General features: G+C 33.7%; 1 protein-coding gene across 8 annotated transcripts in view; it reads right to left on the minus strand.

Moving 5' to 3' along the window:
• Window positions 1–16,043, minus strand: part of TSPAN12 (tetraspanin 12) — a 75,343-nt gene that overhangs the window by 14,538 nt on the left and 44,762 nt on the right. For 6 of the 8 annotated variants that reach the window (XM_004458463.5, XM_004458461.5, XM_071215249.1 and 3 more), the window contains 3 exons: window positions 10,127–10,201; window positions 6,069–6,176; window positions 2,408–2,551 (listed from right to left, as the gene is read on the minus strand). In XM_004458463.5, coding sequence (XP_004458520.1) covers window positions 2,408–2,551; window positions 6,069–6,176; window positions 10,127–10,201 — 327 coding nt within the window. The remainder of the gene's footprint in view (window positions 1–2,407; window positions 2,552–6,068; window positions 6,177–10,126; window positions 10,202–16,043) is intronic. The other 2 variants (XM_058297270.2, XM_058297269.2) reach the window with 2 other exon arrangements.

Raw genomic sequence — 16,043 nt, forward strand, 5'->3', positions numbered from 1 at the left:
TCAATTTTTATATGTATAAGAGTGTGGCTTCTTTCAATCTTAAAATTTATGTAACAATCTTAAAATCCTGAAATCAAAGCATCTCATTATAAAGGACTGTTAGTGAATGAGAAACATTATTAGCTGAAGATAACCTAAGAGAAATTAGTAAAAAATTTCACATTTTTATAAGAAAGCAATATTAAATGTTTAATTGAACATTTCTCAACTATAAAAACAAGTAAAATTCAAGAAATTCAGATTTTGTGGAAAGGTCTGGAAATTGGCTCATGTTTTGACATTTTCATTTTCAATATTGGTTATTATAATCATATGATCAGTATTAATCACCAAAACAGAAAGAAAGTATTAGACTATGTCATTATAGCCTGGTAATTTCCCATATTGACTTGCTATACTGTTAAAGACCAACGAATGGATTAACTTCACACTAGGAAAGTTGACAGGTTTCAATTCACATATCTACACTTAGATCTAAACTGTACTATCTTTCCTTTTAACACCTAATAGTCAGTTATGTATATTTAAATATCCACTTTAATATTATTTAATATTACCTTAAAAATATTAAATACTACTTTCAGTTTTATGGAATGAAGTCTTACCAACTAATTTTAAAACACCCTTCACAAAAGAAATGTGAGCAGGACTTTGTTTTATTCTTTATTTGACTATCCTTACTGGAGATATGAGGCAATATTCAGTTTTTGCTCAGTAAAAAGCTGTAGCATAACCACTGAGGAACCAAAAATTACTAACCCAAAAATCCTTTGTTCAATAAGCTGTGCCTTATCTATCCCTTTTCATTCTAAGCCAAAGTTAACAAATATAACATGTTTAAAATGATAACATCCAAGCACAATGCTTCCAAACAGTGTGAGAAATGACTAAAACTATTATGACTACCTTTACAATAAACAATTTGGGTTATTCATTTGTCTCAATAATTCTGAAACTCTTAAAAAATATTTTGGTACTCTTTTGGGGGAGCATGCTCCCAGGGCCAAAGGCTCTTTCTTTATTTTGCCTATCCTTAAATATGGCACATTCTTATCCTTTGAACTGAAATTTTGCAGTCAAAAGTTACATCTAAAACATGAATAAGATGGTTAATTTATGTAGGTGAGATAGCTTTCTTTTTCAAATTAAAATTAATTTATACTATAAATTCATGACTCATTTTTTTATACCTCTCCAAGTGATTTTTGGAAAACAGTCCAAAAGATGGTTTGAACAATAACAGTACTTTGGGGTGGAAATATACAACCTCCAAGGTACCTATCTTGAAACATATAAAAATGTATATCTTATAAATCCTGAATTTTTTTCAAAGTGTCAGTCCTTTACAACCATAGTATACATATAAGTTGTATTATGAATAGTATAAGTTGATACTTTATGTTACATCAGAGATTTTCAACAGTGCTTTTTGGTACCCAGCTATTGCACTGAAGATATGTTTGGGGAATAATACCAGCCTCTCAGCCTGAGAACTTTCCTTTCTATTAGATTTACATTTTGAGCTTCCATTCTAGATGAGTACTGCTCGATAATACTTCCTGTGATGATGGAAATATTCTATATATGCACTCTCCCATACAGGAGCAACTAGCCACAAGTGGCTACTGAGCACCTGAAATGTGGTTAGTGCAACTAAGAGGCTGAAATTTTAATTTAATTTTAATTAAAATAGCCACCTGTTACTACTGGCAACATACTGGACATTCTGAAGACAGGATTTCACCGCTTAAAAAGTTTGAAAAGTACCACTAAGGAACAGGAAAATTTCTGGAACAAAGGAAAGATAATGATTGTGATAAATTCTCCCAAAAAACACAAAGATGAAAGTTTCTTGGCACTTAACTTCTGATTTTAATCCAATGAGTACAAAACTTTTTTTGAATGTGCACGCTAAAATACTAACATCGCTACCAATTAGCCAGCAGGGGGAACTGATGAGTAGCACGACAGCCTTTTCTCTGGAGAGTAGGATTTTTTTCACCTATCCTTGAGGCTATGTAGAGGCCTAAAATTCCCTCCATCCAGGACCTCTAAATCCTGCCTTCCTAAATATCCAGGGTTAACTACATATCCTGCATGTGTCTGTTTTCAAAGGATCCTTAAGAAGTGGCAATAGGCACTAGTTCTAGATAATACAGTTTAAAACCGAATTAGTGAGCTATTAACTTCTAAAACCTTGTCTTCCCCACTTTCCTTTGTTAAAATGTGATTAGTGTTCAGAATTTTTTATTGCACTTTAGCTTAATTCTGTTTCATCACATATCAGAGAATAATTTTAAGGGCCTTGATGGAAAAGAAAAATTTCATTGGATTTTCTTGATTCTTTGCATAAAAGTTATTAAAAGAAAACTTTTATCCATGACAAGTTAACCCCACATGGCCTTACCTCTTGGTAAAGGTCACTGAGATCTTCCTGGTTGGCCTGCTTGGAACATCCCGGGAATTCCCTAACACAGCAGGAATCTGGGGGCCAGTCCATCTCGGTCATTTCCAGCCAGTCTGTGAAATACACCACTCCACAGCACTTAAACTGAAAAAGAATGCCTGGTCAGGCTCAGAGACTACAATAATATTTTCTTTGGGGGATTTAAAGGTTAAATTTCTTAAATTTTTATACCCAGAGCTAAACCCACTTCTGTCATCACCTAATGATATGTGTACATTCTATGCTGATGATAGAAATGTGATAAAGGAACTCCATGGCTAACCATTCCATAATGGAACAATTCTGAATAATAATGCCCATAGTACATAAAAACAGTTTAGGCAGGACTAATCTTACTGCCTAAGTGTAGGAGCCTTTGTAATCGTACAGCTGCAGATTTAATATACATACTAGTAAAACAAAGAGCCAAAATCATATCTTTATCATTAAATCTCCAGCCTCTAAAGTGTAGTTAAAAAATCTGTTTGTATAATTTCTAGTATAATTCAAACATTGTATTAAAATTTCTTATAGTCTGTAGGAAGATTTGTTCATAAGAGCCTGCAATATAAAGACACCAGAGACTTGGATTAATTATCAGGTAAAATTCCAAAAAATATTTGAGATATAAATATGGGTTTGGCCAGCTAATTTTTTATTCAGCTAAGAGAGATTCTTAAAATAAACTACCATATATTATCATCAAAATCACCGAAGAAATGGTATGCCTTTAGCTTGAATAGAGTTGTATTTAAGAAAAACTCTTATTTTCTGTTTGTTTCTCATTTCACCAAGTATTAGGAAAAACTTTCTTTGGTCAAGGTTTAGAAACACTGGTGAAGGGCAGATGTAGATTAGATTTTGGACAATTAACTATAATGACAAGTGTTGTGCCCTTGGGTAGTGGGATATTACCCTTCCAGATAGTCAAAAGCAAGGAAAACCGGCCAAGAGTAAATGGTTCTGAAAATGATGTAGTTCAAAAGATCTGTCTTCAGGATTTACATTGTATCACAAGATATGACCACCTACTGCCAGTTCAAAATTTAACTAAAATTAACTTTGAGCAATTCTGAGCTTCTCGCTCAAAATGAAATGAGGAAAATCCTATAAACTATTTTGCATTTTTTTCATTTTCTTATCTTTTTTAAAAAGAAAAAAGTCATCTTAAAAGTATTATAAATGATGAATTGCTGAAAGCTATGAATACTACTAGAATTTTCTGATAAACATTCTTTTCAATTTTCAGTATTTCACTTAAAAAATTGTTCTAAACACTATGAGTATACCATTAGCATCACCAATTAAGACAAATTTAATTTGGCATCCTATGTATTTTACATACTTCCTTGTGTATCCATGAAAACATGTAGTAAAAAGACTTCACTTTCTAAAAATCATAAATTACTATGTTGCTGAGTCAGTCATTTGAAAAACTTGCACTTAGAGAAAACCCACTTCTCTCATTTCCTAATAATGAGTATTCTTTCTATGTTGATGACAGAAGGTCAGCTCTTGGAAGACTCTAAGTCCATCCACAATGGAACAGCCCATTTATCTGGACTTGTCAGGAAATAAGGCAAGCCACATAAATGACTTTCCCAAATTAAGAATATCATGTTCCGTGCCAAAGTATTTTTTTATTTTATTACTTACTGAAATAATTTTTCTTTACATATTTGCCTTTCTTCTTCAACAGAAGATACTAAATTTGAACTGAAACTTTTCCTGAAGATTTCTTTAAATAAATCATTCTAAAACCCCCTTCTGTGATCTACATCTTCTTTGTAGCTTTTCTGCCTCCTTTTAAATCACATTATGAGGTAGCACCACTCTTACTCTAGAAAATACCATCACTACTTTACACAAGAAGAAACCAAAGTTCTGAGAGATCAAGTAACTTGCCAAGATCAAGGGCCAGTGTGTGGCAAAGCCTATGTATTCCAAAGCCCATACTCCAAATACTATGTTATATTACAGTCTAAAAAAAAAAAAAAAAAAGCTAGGTGTATAAGCTAGGTGTATATGGGAACTCTCTGTACTTTCTGTGTAATTTCCTATAAACCTAAAGTTGCTCCAAATAATACAGATTATTTTTTAAGTCTGTTTTTTAAAGATAAAATTAAACATCACCAGGGCTTAAGCAAAGGTCCACAAAGTTGAGTAATATGCACAGAATAGCACTTAAACAGGAGTTGGAAAAACGGGGGCCTGGACAAGGTCATTTTCATCTCAAGAATATCACAATTTTGGAAAGGGGTTTTAAAAACTCTTCCAGGGATCCCAGAGGTCTTTACCACTTCCTTTTGGGTGAATTAGATCTATGATATGGAGGTGTGACCCTATTCATGTGACAAATCTAAAAATAAGTGTTCTGTCATTTGCAGTATCTGAACATTGTTCATCTAGCTGGAGCTCCCTTCAAAAGAAAAGGATCATTTTGTGTTTTAACTTGGGTTATCACAGCCCATATAACACATCCCAGAAAATAAAGAGCTCTAAGTAGTTTCTACACGGGGCAGTAACTGAACACAGCTTACTATAAATTCCCTAATGCTGTACTTGTTTTCTCTTCATGTTGTTTTTAGTACAGATGAACAGTAAACAAAGTCCGGAAACACTGAAATAAACAGGAAATCTGTGTTACAGTGATAATTTCCACCATCTCAACAACTGTAACACAAAGAGCCAGATTTGGAGATTGTCCTGGAGTTGAACCTCTGCCCCTATTCAAGACAGAATAGCCAAGCAGAAAGCTGGATATCTATCACCCAGGGTACTGATTCTCAAATACTTTGTGGTCCAGCTCTAAGAGAAATAAAGGAAACTAATGTACTTGGTCATCCAGGAATGCACAGCCTGATTCAAAGAAAGATCAATGATTACGTTCAAGTCACAGTTTTTTAATATCTAAATACAGTCCTCATTTGAGATGACTGGTTGCAGTGTTACATAGTAGTAAAGGAAGAAAGGTTAAATGTGCTTATACTTTGTAATGATTTTGTTAATAATCATAATTTAAATGAGATCAAATTTAAGACCCCATTTAACCCTCTCAACAACACAGAGAGGTAGGTATGATTTTCCTCATTTTAAAGATGAGGAGATTGAGGCTGAGAGAGATTAAGCTAAAGAAAGAATTTCTCCAGAAAGCAGCAGAGTCAGGATCTGAATCAAGATCTTTCTGACAGAAAGTACATGCCCTTAATAATAAACTGACTCCTAATTCTAAAATAAGAACCATCATTTTAAAAATTAAATCATTATTAAATTACAAATAGCTCTAAAAGTCATGGAAATTATCTATTAGAATAAAACTTGGACTTTTATTAAGTAACCCCCATAAAAAGGAAACTTCACAACAGTTTACATAAATGGGTTTCAAGAAATTCTAAAATACAAGTTAACCATGTGAATTGAAGGGAAAATGTATATCAACACATGGTAAGACAAATGGGGCAGGGTGCTATTTGAGATATTTCTCAATAAATAATTGCCCTGTGGTAATTGAATCATAGGCTTAACTTTTTAGCACAGAGAAAATGACCAAACCCAAAACTTTGGACATTTGTTTTTAAAATGTGTACTTTTTATACTCTACCCCAGAAACTATAGTACTTACCTCTCTCTGAAAAAAGTTCCAAGCATGGGTAAGCCACCGGTATCTAGGTAAGCCATAATTTGTCATTCTGGCTTTCAAAGTGACCATATCTGACCACTGTACTGGAGCCTGAAAATATAAAGTAAATATCACCAACATTAACACCACACACATACACTCAAAAACTCACAAACACACTCACTCACACATATCCTCAGACTACATTGTATTTAACAAATACTATTTTAATTTTTTAAAAGCCTACAGCACCTGGTATGCCCAGGCAGTCTCCCATCCAAGTACTAACCAGGCCCAACCCTCTTCTGCTCCCAGGATCAAATGACCATCGGGCATGTTCAGGGTAGTATGGCCATATGTGACAAATACTGTTTTAAATCTTTGTTTGTGACCAAAAATTCATGCTCAGTATTACTAAATACTTATTGAACAGTCTCTACATGTAAAGTTTTATATAAAAATGGAAAGGTACTTTGTACTAAGCCAAATAATGAAAAATCATTGTAATGCTAATATTAAGCTCAAGGAAATTACAAAACAAGGAGGTACATATACATCCTACAGATACATGCTAAAGAACCACTAGCATATGATCCTGCCAATAAAGAACTTTTGATTTGATTTCATAAGGCTATGAAATTGTTGTTCTTTGGAGTGACTGCAGAAAATGATACTAAAATAAAGGGAACTGAATCAATAAAGGAAAAAGCTCAGCTCATGTCAAGCTCCTTCTGGAATAATTTTGTAAATATCTTTCCAAAAATTGGATTTAGGAGGTATGCTAGAATTTTAGAAAGAACTAGTTCTAAGATTGAAGCAGTTTTTGTGCTTCTATTCTCAGGTCATCTAGTACAACGTCCATTAAGAAATTATTTAATCATGATAGAGTTTCAGGTATGCAACACAGCAGTTGACCACAAATCTGGTTAGCATATCACATTATGTTTTACCTATAGGGCCACAGGATAAATTGAGGTATATAAATCCTAGGCTCACCACACATGTGCTATTAAAGCAATTCCTGAAAAACTGGACAGACATCCACATCTACTCCATAGAGTAATATGGACCTGCCTCAGTGAGGCAAACTTGGTACTCAATAAATAAAGATCTACTGGAAAAGAGAGGAAGGAGAGAGTTGACTATAGAGGTCTTCAACAGAACTCAAGATTAGGATTATTTTTAGCTCATATAAAAAGATAGGACTATCAATAGAAGTAGTTTCAGAAATTCTTTACTTTTTTCCTTTGCTCATTTTCTTTTTTATAACTTAGAAACACAACACAAAAGAAAACACCCAAATATTCAGGCACATCATTTTATTTCTCAAATTATGGATAAATTTTGTGTTCGTATCACTTCAACAAAATTCAAGGAATTAGCCAAAATTCAAGCAACTCACTATAAATTATTATCTCATATTCTTTGGGGCATAAAAAATGGAAGTAAAATAAATTCTGTAGAAATTTAAAATCTGAAACAATATTATTGACAGATTTTTATCTAGCAAAGGAATAAAGATTAAGAGGTAAACACATATAAACAACAGAAATAGAGGGGAAAAAAGAGTGCCAGATTTCAAATATCTTGATTTACTTATTAGAACAAGTGTTTTCTTGTAGTTTTTTTGTTTTTGTTTTTTTAGTCTACTGTCTGAAATAAAATAGACGTTACTTATTCATTGTGAACACAACCAATCTGAGACCAAATGTGGCAAGAAATAGGGGAGACCATTGAGGCTCTGGCACAAAATATTGATATCTGGCCATAAAGTAAAACACGAATTTACTGGTTTCTAGCATGCAACACTAAAAGCACAACTAAAAGCACAAAGCTCATTCTATGTAAAGTCTGGGTTCTGCAAAATTTGGCAGATAATAAACTTTAATGGCACTTTCATTCACACTGCTATTAGTGTAAAGGCAGTAAAAAAATCTGACAATTTTTTTTCCTAAAGGCCTATTTCCACATTTCACTTTTAAACAGCCCTTGCTCTATCCTGATGACTTAATGGGAAAGATTTATACCAGCAAAACAGTGACATATGCTCTCAACTGAAATGTGTCCATTTAGTACCCATGGTATACTAAGAAGCAATTTGCAGATTGCCTCTTAACAAAAAAGAAGAAAGTGTCTAAAAAAATATAAATTACTTTCCGTCTCATGTTTCTTTGAATTATATCAGAATTAAAATATTTTCTTCAAATATTTTATTTATTTTGAACTTCTTACAACATAAGAGATTTATCATATATTAATATTACATATACACTAGACAAACCATTTCAATCATTCACCAAAAGCGCCCATTTCAGAAAACAGAATTCGTTTTTTAATTACTACAAACAATCAAAAGTTGAGGTAAGGGAATCAAGAACTAATTATAAGATTTATTGTGTATTGTCTCAATGACAAGGACATAAATATATTATTTGAAAACAGAAATGTTAATAAGAGACAATCAGTTTGCCAATAAAACACATAGAAATTGTGTTCCTGAAATTAACAATGTTTTTGTTCCCCTAAATATGCAAAGCTTCTAGGAATGGAGTAGAAATATGATTCTGAGAGACATCAATAAAAATTTCTATTTAATAAGATATTTAGTTCTGAAGAAAGATCTTCATTTCCTATTAAACTAGGTAGAACCTGTCTTGACTTCTCGTTTTTCAATAGAGAAAAAAAATCATAAATTCTCCTCTCCCTGATAGTTGTCATACATTGGGGTTCAGTTGTGTGTAGGTACCAAGCATGTTTACATGTAAACTGGAATATGCAGAGTATCCATTAGTCTGTAATTATCACTCAGCATTCAAGATAGTCTCACAGTAGAGTAGCAGATTCACCAAGAATCTTTAATATCTGAATTACTACCAGATGCAATTCAATTTTGTTAAACAACTGACAAAATACTACTCCTCTCTGAAACTAATACAAAATAATTAATCTCTTCTTAATAGTTCTCAAATTTTAAAATGTGTAATAATCATCTGGGGAACTTGTCACAAATGCAAATGTCCAGGCCCTGTTCCTTTTGCCCTAACCTTTTTCCTCCATTCTGATTTAGCACATCTTGGTTGGAGTCTTGTAACGCACATTTTTAAGAATTACCGTGGGTGACTCCATGCAGATGGTCCAAGGAACACATGTTGAAAAAAAATGCCATCGTCCCAAAACAGATTACTCCATGATGATTAATGTGGAAAACTCTGGCCTGCCTCCATGAAAACAGCCAGCATTCACAGCCTCACAAAGGTGTTCAACCTCATTGGTGGTAAATGCACCAGTTGTCACCAGTGAAAATAGCAAACATAAAATAAGAACTAATACCTAGTGCACACAATGATAAAATGCAAGTGCTGACCCAAACAAGACTGGTAAAATCTTGAGCTTGAGAAACTCTTATCCTCATTCCTTCTAACATACCTATAAACATTGTTCCTGTAGTTTCAATTGCTAAAAATAAAAGAGAAAAAATGCTGAAGAGCTATTTTCAAGTAGCCAAGTCTCAAACTGTGAGAGTGTTTCTAGACTGGGGTAGACACACAGCAACTCTTCAAACACACTTCTTAAAGTAGAAGACAGTTCAATTTGTTACAAACAGGAGATGCAAGCTTCCTACCCTTGGGTTTACTGCTGTAGTCAGCATTTTATAACGCTTTCATGTAAGTTTTCAAGCATTGTCAAACATCCTGCTGCAAATGCAAACCTTTCCTATTATACACTCAGAAGTAGGTAAAATCTTATTTTAAAACATCTATTATTTTTACTCCATTACATGCTTTGCATTATTAAGCAATATGTGGAATTACAGACATGTAATCATACAGCATACTGCATGAAATATTACAAACTGTGGTTTGAAATGAAATGTGCCTTAGGTAGAATAGAGACAGAAAAGAAAATATTATTTCTCAGAAGTGTTGGGGCTATTCATTGTTAACATGTAACATAAACATTCAAATTAAAAACCCTGTCCCTAAATTACTCCTAAGTAATTGATTTAAAAGGCTGAACTGGATATTGTTTTAGTTTGTGATTATCTCCCATTTTGAACTCACCATAATTTCCTGCTCATATGTCCAAACACCACAAGCCAGTTCTACACAGAAAATGACAAGTAAACTTCCAAAGTACTGTAGAGGAACAGAAAATTATGTTGTTAGTATAGATCAAAGTAAAGGATGGTGGTCAGAGACAAGGTAAATATTCTTCAGTGTTATGTTTACCTAAAGAAAAAGCAGAGGCACATCTTCATGAAGCTCCATTGGGAACAGATGGGGAAATCTTCAACAAATTGAGAGAAAGTGAAGACAACATTCAATACTCACCTAAGTGGGTCATTCGTTAGTCTTCTCATACAAATCTTTTATGAATGCCAAAATTTTCATTAGGTTAAATGAAAATCTGAATGTTCAAGTTTGATAAACTAATCAAGTTTTCCAAACAGTGGGTAAGAAACCAAACCTCATTTGTTTCAAAACACATGAGGTGAGGTGAACAAGTTCAATGCTCTATGAGCATTGAATCTATGAGCAGATTTTAACTCATCATTCTAGGCATTCTTTCCCCCTTTGTATTCTTAGAAAAAATATAACATAGAGCAAAATCTCAACTATCGATCACACTTTAAAATATGTAGTACGTTCCTATTATGTGGAATGTACTTGGAATATATAAAAGACTATCAGAAATCCTGATGAGGCATATATAAGCAAAGATATAACAAGTTTGCATATAATGTCAAAACAGAAATGAAGATAAAAATTCAGAGGCTTACCATGAAACAGAAATTTGTAGGAGGCTCCAAACAATGAGAAGGATTGGAGCAGAGAGCGGAAGGGAGCATTCCAAGTAAATGAAAAACATGAACAAGTGTGCAGAGACAGCAGGAAAGTAAAGAAAATGTTCATGGAATGGGAAACAGATCCAGACAGCTGAAGTGGAATGGTTATGATAGGAGATCAAATTTGAAAGACAGATTAAAACCAAATTATGAAGAAATTCAAATAATAACTTAATGGATTTTAAATACAAGCAATGAGATATCATCTTTTAAAATTTTCAGAATAGGAGAAAGACATGAAAAACAAATGTATGTGCAGATTAAATAATGATAGACTTCTAAATGGATTGGAAGGAAAGGCCAGAGGTTAGAAGATCCCTTAGGAGGCAGCAAAGTGGACAGAATTTGAATTTAGGTGGTGGCTTTGCAAATAGGCAGGAAAGAGTAGCTTCAAAAGATATAACAAAAGAAAAACTAATGAAACACTTTGACAGATTGAGTCTAGAAACTGAGGAGAAAAATGCATTTTACCAAAATAGAGACATTGAGAAAAAGAGACTAGACCTGTGGGAACATGAAAAAATTCATTTTAAATATGTCTTATTTGGTAAACATAAAAATGTTTATCAAACTATTGAAAATGTTGATCTGGGATGGAAATGGAAATTATTATGATGATTAGAAACAATCAAAAAAAAAAAAAACCATACAGATAATGCTTATTTTTAAGTACTGTCATCATTGATTCACTCAAGATTTTTGTGAAATAGGACCATCCCATTTTACAAATGAGAAAATTAATGCAAAAAGGAGATAATATGACTTGCCCAAAATGTGAATAGCAAATTTTGGAGCACCAGATTACTGTGACAATGTTCTTTATGCTATCCCTTGCCACCTCCCTAGTTGTTGAGGTAACTAAACAGAAGCAAACAGTAAAAGTGAAAAATAATGGGCTCTCTGAAAGTTTTCACTAATTTCAGCAGTAAGAAAACAATGCCCCTGCTTTCATGAATATTCCACTCCACTTATGGTGTGTGTTCAGAGTTGGGTGGGAGGACAGGCGGCAAAAATTCTTGATTCTCTTCTCACTGGAATACAAGCTCTCAGCTTATTATTATTATGTATTTATTGGGCTCTTGATCGTTTAATAAGTGCTCAGTAAATAACTGCTACATAAATGAATAAATAAAAGGAAAGAAGAGAGATAGTAAGTGCCTGGGGAGCTACCTTGGACTGGGTGGTCAGGAAAGGTCTCTTAGATAGGCATTATTTAAGATGAGTTAGTAATAACGAGGATACAATCCCATTTGGATTTGTGGAAGAGCAATCCAGCAAGAGAAAGATCAAGTGCAATGCTGATTTATAGAGTGAATGATTTAAGAACTCCAGGGGTGACTGCAGGACAGAAGGGGGTGGGATGGGTAGAGAGGGTGCAAGTAGATGACATAGAGAGGTACAAGGGAATATATCATGCAAGGGCTTGTAAGCCATGAGAAAGGCTGGGATTTTATTCTAAGAATAATGGGAATCAATTGGCAGGTGATATGATCTAATACACTATATGAAATCATAATTCTGGCTCTGCTGTGAAAAACAATTGTAGAAAAGCCTGTGTGATCAGGGTGACTAAATAAAAGATTGTTGAACCAGAATAACAGGAGGAAAATGAAAAAAAAAAGTGGCCTAATTTTAGTCATCAGGAACTGAGCTATGGATTTCTTTGCAAATAATTTTTACCAAAAAAAAAAAAAGGCCATGGGAATAAAAGATATAGAAAACTGGGCTGATTTTCTACTACTTACATGATACATCCCTTAATTCTTAAAAATACAAATTACTGCCAATAGATTCCATTTGCTTCTTTCATATAAAAATAAAGAATTTATAACTGCATAGATCTCTTAGACTACAACATGGCTTAAAAATAATTGGCTCAAAAGAAAGAATAGTATTTTCTTAAGTGGATCCCATTTTACAAGTCACTTTTACTTTTGTCACATGTAATACTCATGGTCAGTTTCTGTCCACCCAGACCTCATGTCCAAGTGACACATTTCAAAGATTTCAGGCTTCACATGATAACTAGAAGAAATTTTGTGAATACAGTATTCCAAGTTAGTTTTTCTACAAATTTTCTCTGATGGTTTACTTAAGAGATTTCTAGACATAAACAATATTAAAATTCCATCTCTTTCTATAAAGAGACCAAAGATCTATAATTATATACGAGATCAATTATCTTTCTTTGTTAAGATCAGAAATGACCCTAGGAGAGAGTGAGACTAAAAACTATGCTGAGGACTACCTTTGCTCTCTCAGATCCTTAATTTGAATGTCTTAGAAAATTGTTACAGGTTATAATGAAAATCTAAAGTGGTGGTGAAATGCCAAGATATCTCTAAAGGTAAAACATGGACATGGATATTTATGTGCACTGTTGGTAAAAAGAGAATAGGAGATTCTCTGACTTTGCCTTGGGGATAACCATGTATTGAAGTTCTTCTGTACTGATTTTATATCTCTTTAAATCCCAGTTGACACAACATAGTATTATTCAGCCATAAAAAGGAATGAAATTCTGCTACATGTCACAGAATTGGCTTTGCACACATTGGGCAATAAGTCCACTTGTTTAGTAACACGTGTACAGGCCAAAAAAGTTCTCACTGAATATCAGTGATATCTTAAAGCATCAGTGATATCTGTTAACCTTATATTCAATCTAACATTTGGTAACAATAAATTTTTTTAAAAATCCATGTAACTATATCTACTCAAATATGGAGCCCTAAGTTAAATCATGAACTATAATTAATAGGACAATTATAAAACGGTGATTTCATCAGTTGTAACAAATATGCCACATCAATGCTAGGAATAATAGGGTGGTATATGGTAACACTTGATTTGATTGACGGCTTTTCTGTAAACTCACAACTTCTCTAATTATAAAAAAAAAAGTAAAGTAGTGAACAAATTCACACTTGGAGGCTCAGAAGGCCAGACATGCCTGGTAGTCTGAATTCAACCCTAGACAGGCTCTCATCTTCCTTCATTCCTCTAAAAAAAGGTACTTTTTAGTTGTTGCAATTTAAAAACGGAACTTGCAGGTCAACATCTAGCTGCTCTTCTGAGGTGTTACCAGATGCAAAAGGAGCTCTGAGAGGTCTGCTGGCAGTGCCAACATGAGTCTCTAAAGCTCCTAACGTCCCCCACTCCCCACATGGTTTGATAAGATGTCTGTACTAGTCTAGAAAAACTCACCCCACCCTTCTGCTTGTGTGCTTTACTTCTTGAATGAGGGAAAGAGCTCTGAATTTGGAGTCTGAACAGTTAAGTTCAAGTACAGCTTGGAAATTCACTGAGTGATCTTTGGTAAATCATTTAACTGCTCAGGCTTCAGTTTGCTCACCTGTATAATGAAGATTTTCTTAAAAGCTTTCTCTACAAATATTGTCAAGACTGATTTGATATATGTGAAAGCATTCTGGAAAACATAAAGCATTATATGAATGTACTCTGTTCTACTCTGTGAAATACAATCCTATACTAACTTTTCTTTCCCTCCTGTACATGTCCTTCATTCCCTCGAATTTGCCACAGTTTGTGCATCATTAATTTTTCCCAGTATTTCACCTCTTTTATTTTTCTCCTTCCCTCCATGCATCAGGGTGTTCCCATCTGCAATATTTCGGGATTCAGAGGCTTCAGCTTTTTTTAACCACTTGCCTGCTTGAGCAACGAGTCACAGTGCTCCCTTTAACTGCCAGTTCCCACTGGCAGGAATCTTGTGCCTAAACGTTATTTTATCCCCAGTGCCTAGCAGTACCTGTTGCACAGCAGGACTCAAAAAAATGATGGAAATGAGCATTTTGCCTAAGAAAAATAACAATTCCAGGACTTTCTTGGGGTTTCTCTAATTTAAACCTTGAGCTTCTTGTTAACATTCAATACTCAACTTCTGCCTACAAATTTATTGTTTAAAATATTGTCTCTCTTTTTGCTATGCGTATTTTTTATGGCTCATCCAATGATAAGCCACTGTGTCATTAAGCATTTAAGACAACACATGTAACTATAAAAAAAACAAGCAGACGCTCTTCATCTTTCCTGAACTATTATCAATTAAACATTTTAAGCAAAGAAGAATGGGAAAATGTATCTTTATTAAAGAAATTCTGAATGCAATTATTTGCATTACAAACTGTTTTGTTAGTGCTTAAAAATATTCAAGAGTTCCTTAAAATAGCTAAGTTCCTGTATTCTAATTAAATATTATGTTCTACAAATAAGTTTTATATCCTCATGAAAATGCTACATCAAGTAAGGAACATAGATAAGATGAAACACACCCAAAATGAGATAATCAATTAGTGTTTCTTATTCAACCTCTGAAGCTAAGAATAATCATTCAATACCAAACTGAGTACCCACACTGATTTGTTGAGAAGATTAGACAAAACAAGTGTGAAAATGCTTTGCTGACTTTTTTTAAGTTACACAAATGAAAGAATGTAGACTTTGAAATAAAATAGACATGGCTTCAGATTCTGGCTCCATATCTACCACCTGGATGGTCTTGGGTAAACCTCTAAGCCTCAGTTTCCTCATCTGTGAAATGAGAATGCTAAAACTACCTTGCAGGTAAAGTGCTAAGCACAGCGCTGTAGCTTTGAAAGTACTCCCCAAATGGTAACCATTATTAACTGTATTATATTATCTACTAGAACATAAACTCCATGAAGACAAGAGGAATCATTATGTTTTTAATACTTAACACACTGCTTATCACTCAGTTGGTACTCAATACATACTACTTAAATAAGATGTAAGGACAACAGAGGATGATGGTGAGTAAAATTGTTCATCCCCATGAGATCATCAGTGCCACTCCTCCTAAAGCACATACAATCCCATAAGCTATTTGTAAAAATCTTTGGTAAAATACCTGTCCAGTGAGAATATAGCTGGTATTTTCAAAACATCTTTATTAGGACACTTAAGCAGAAAGGAAGAGGAGGGTGGGAAACCCAACTTCTTTTTAAAATGACAACAATCAATTGGCCTTTTATTTTAACCTAACTAAAATTGGGCCATCGATTTGCAAGAATGACATAGGTTGCCAGCCACTTTATCCTCTAGAAGTATTAAGGATTAAGGGAAAGACATGAAATCCCCCCTTCCTATTT

This window comes from Dasypus novemcinctus, chromosome 5, assembly GCF_030445035.2.
Source record: "Dasypus novemcinctus isolate mDasNov1 chromosome 5, mDasNov1.1.hap2, whole genome shotgun sequence".
NCBI classification, from domain to species: Eukaryota; Metazoa; Chordata; class Mammalia; order Cingulata; family Dasypodidae; genus Dasypus; species Dasypus novemcinctus.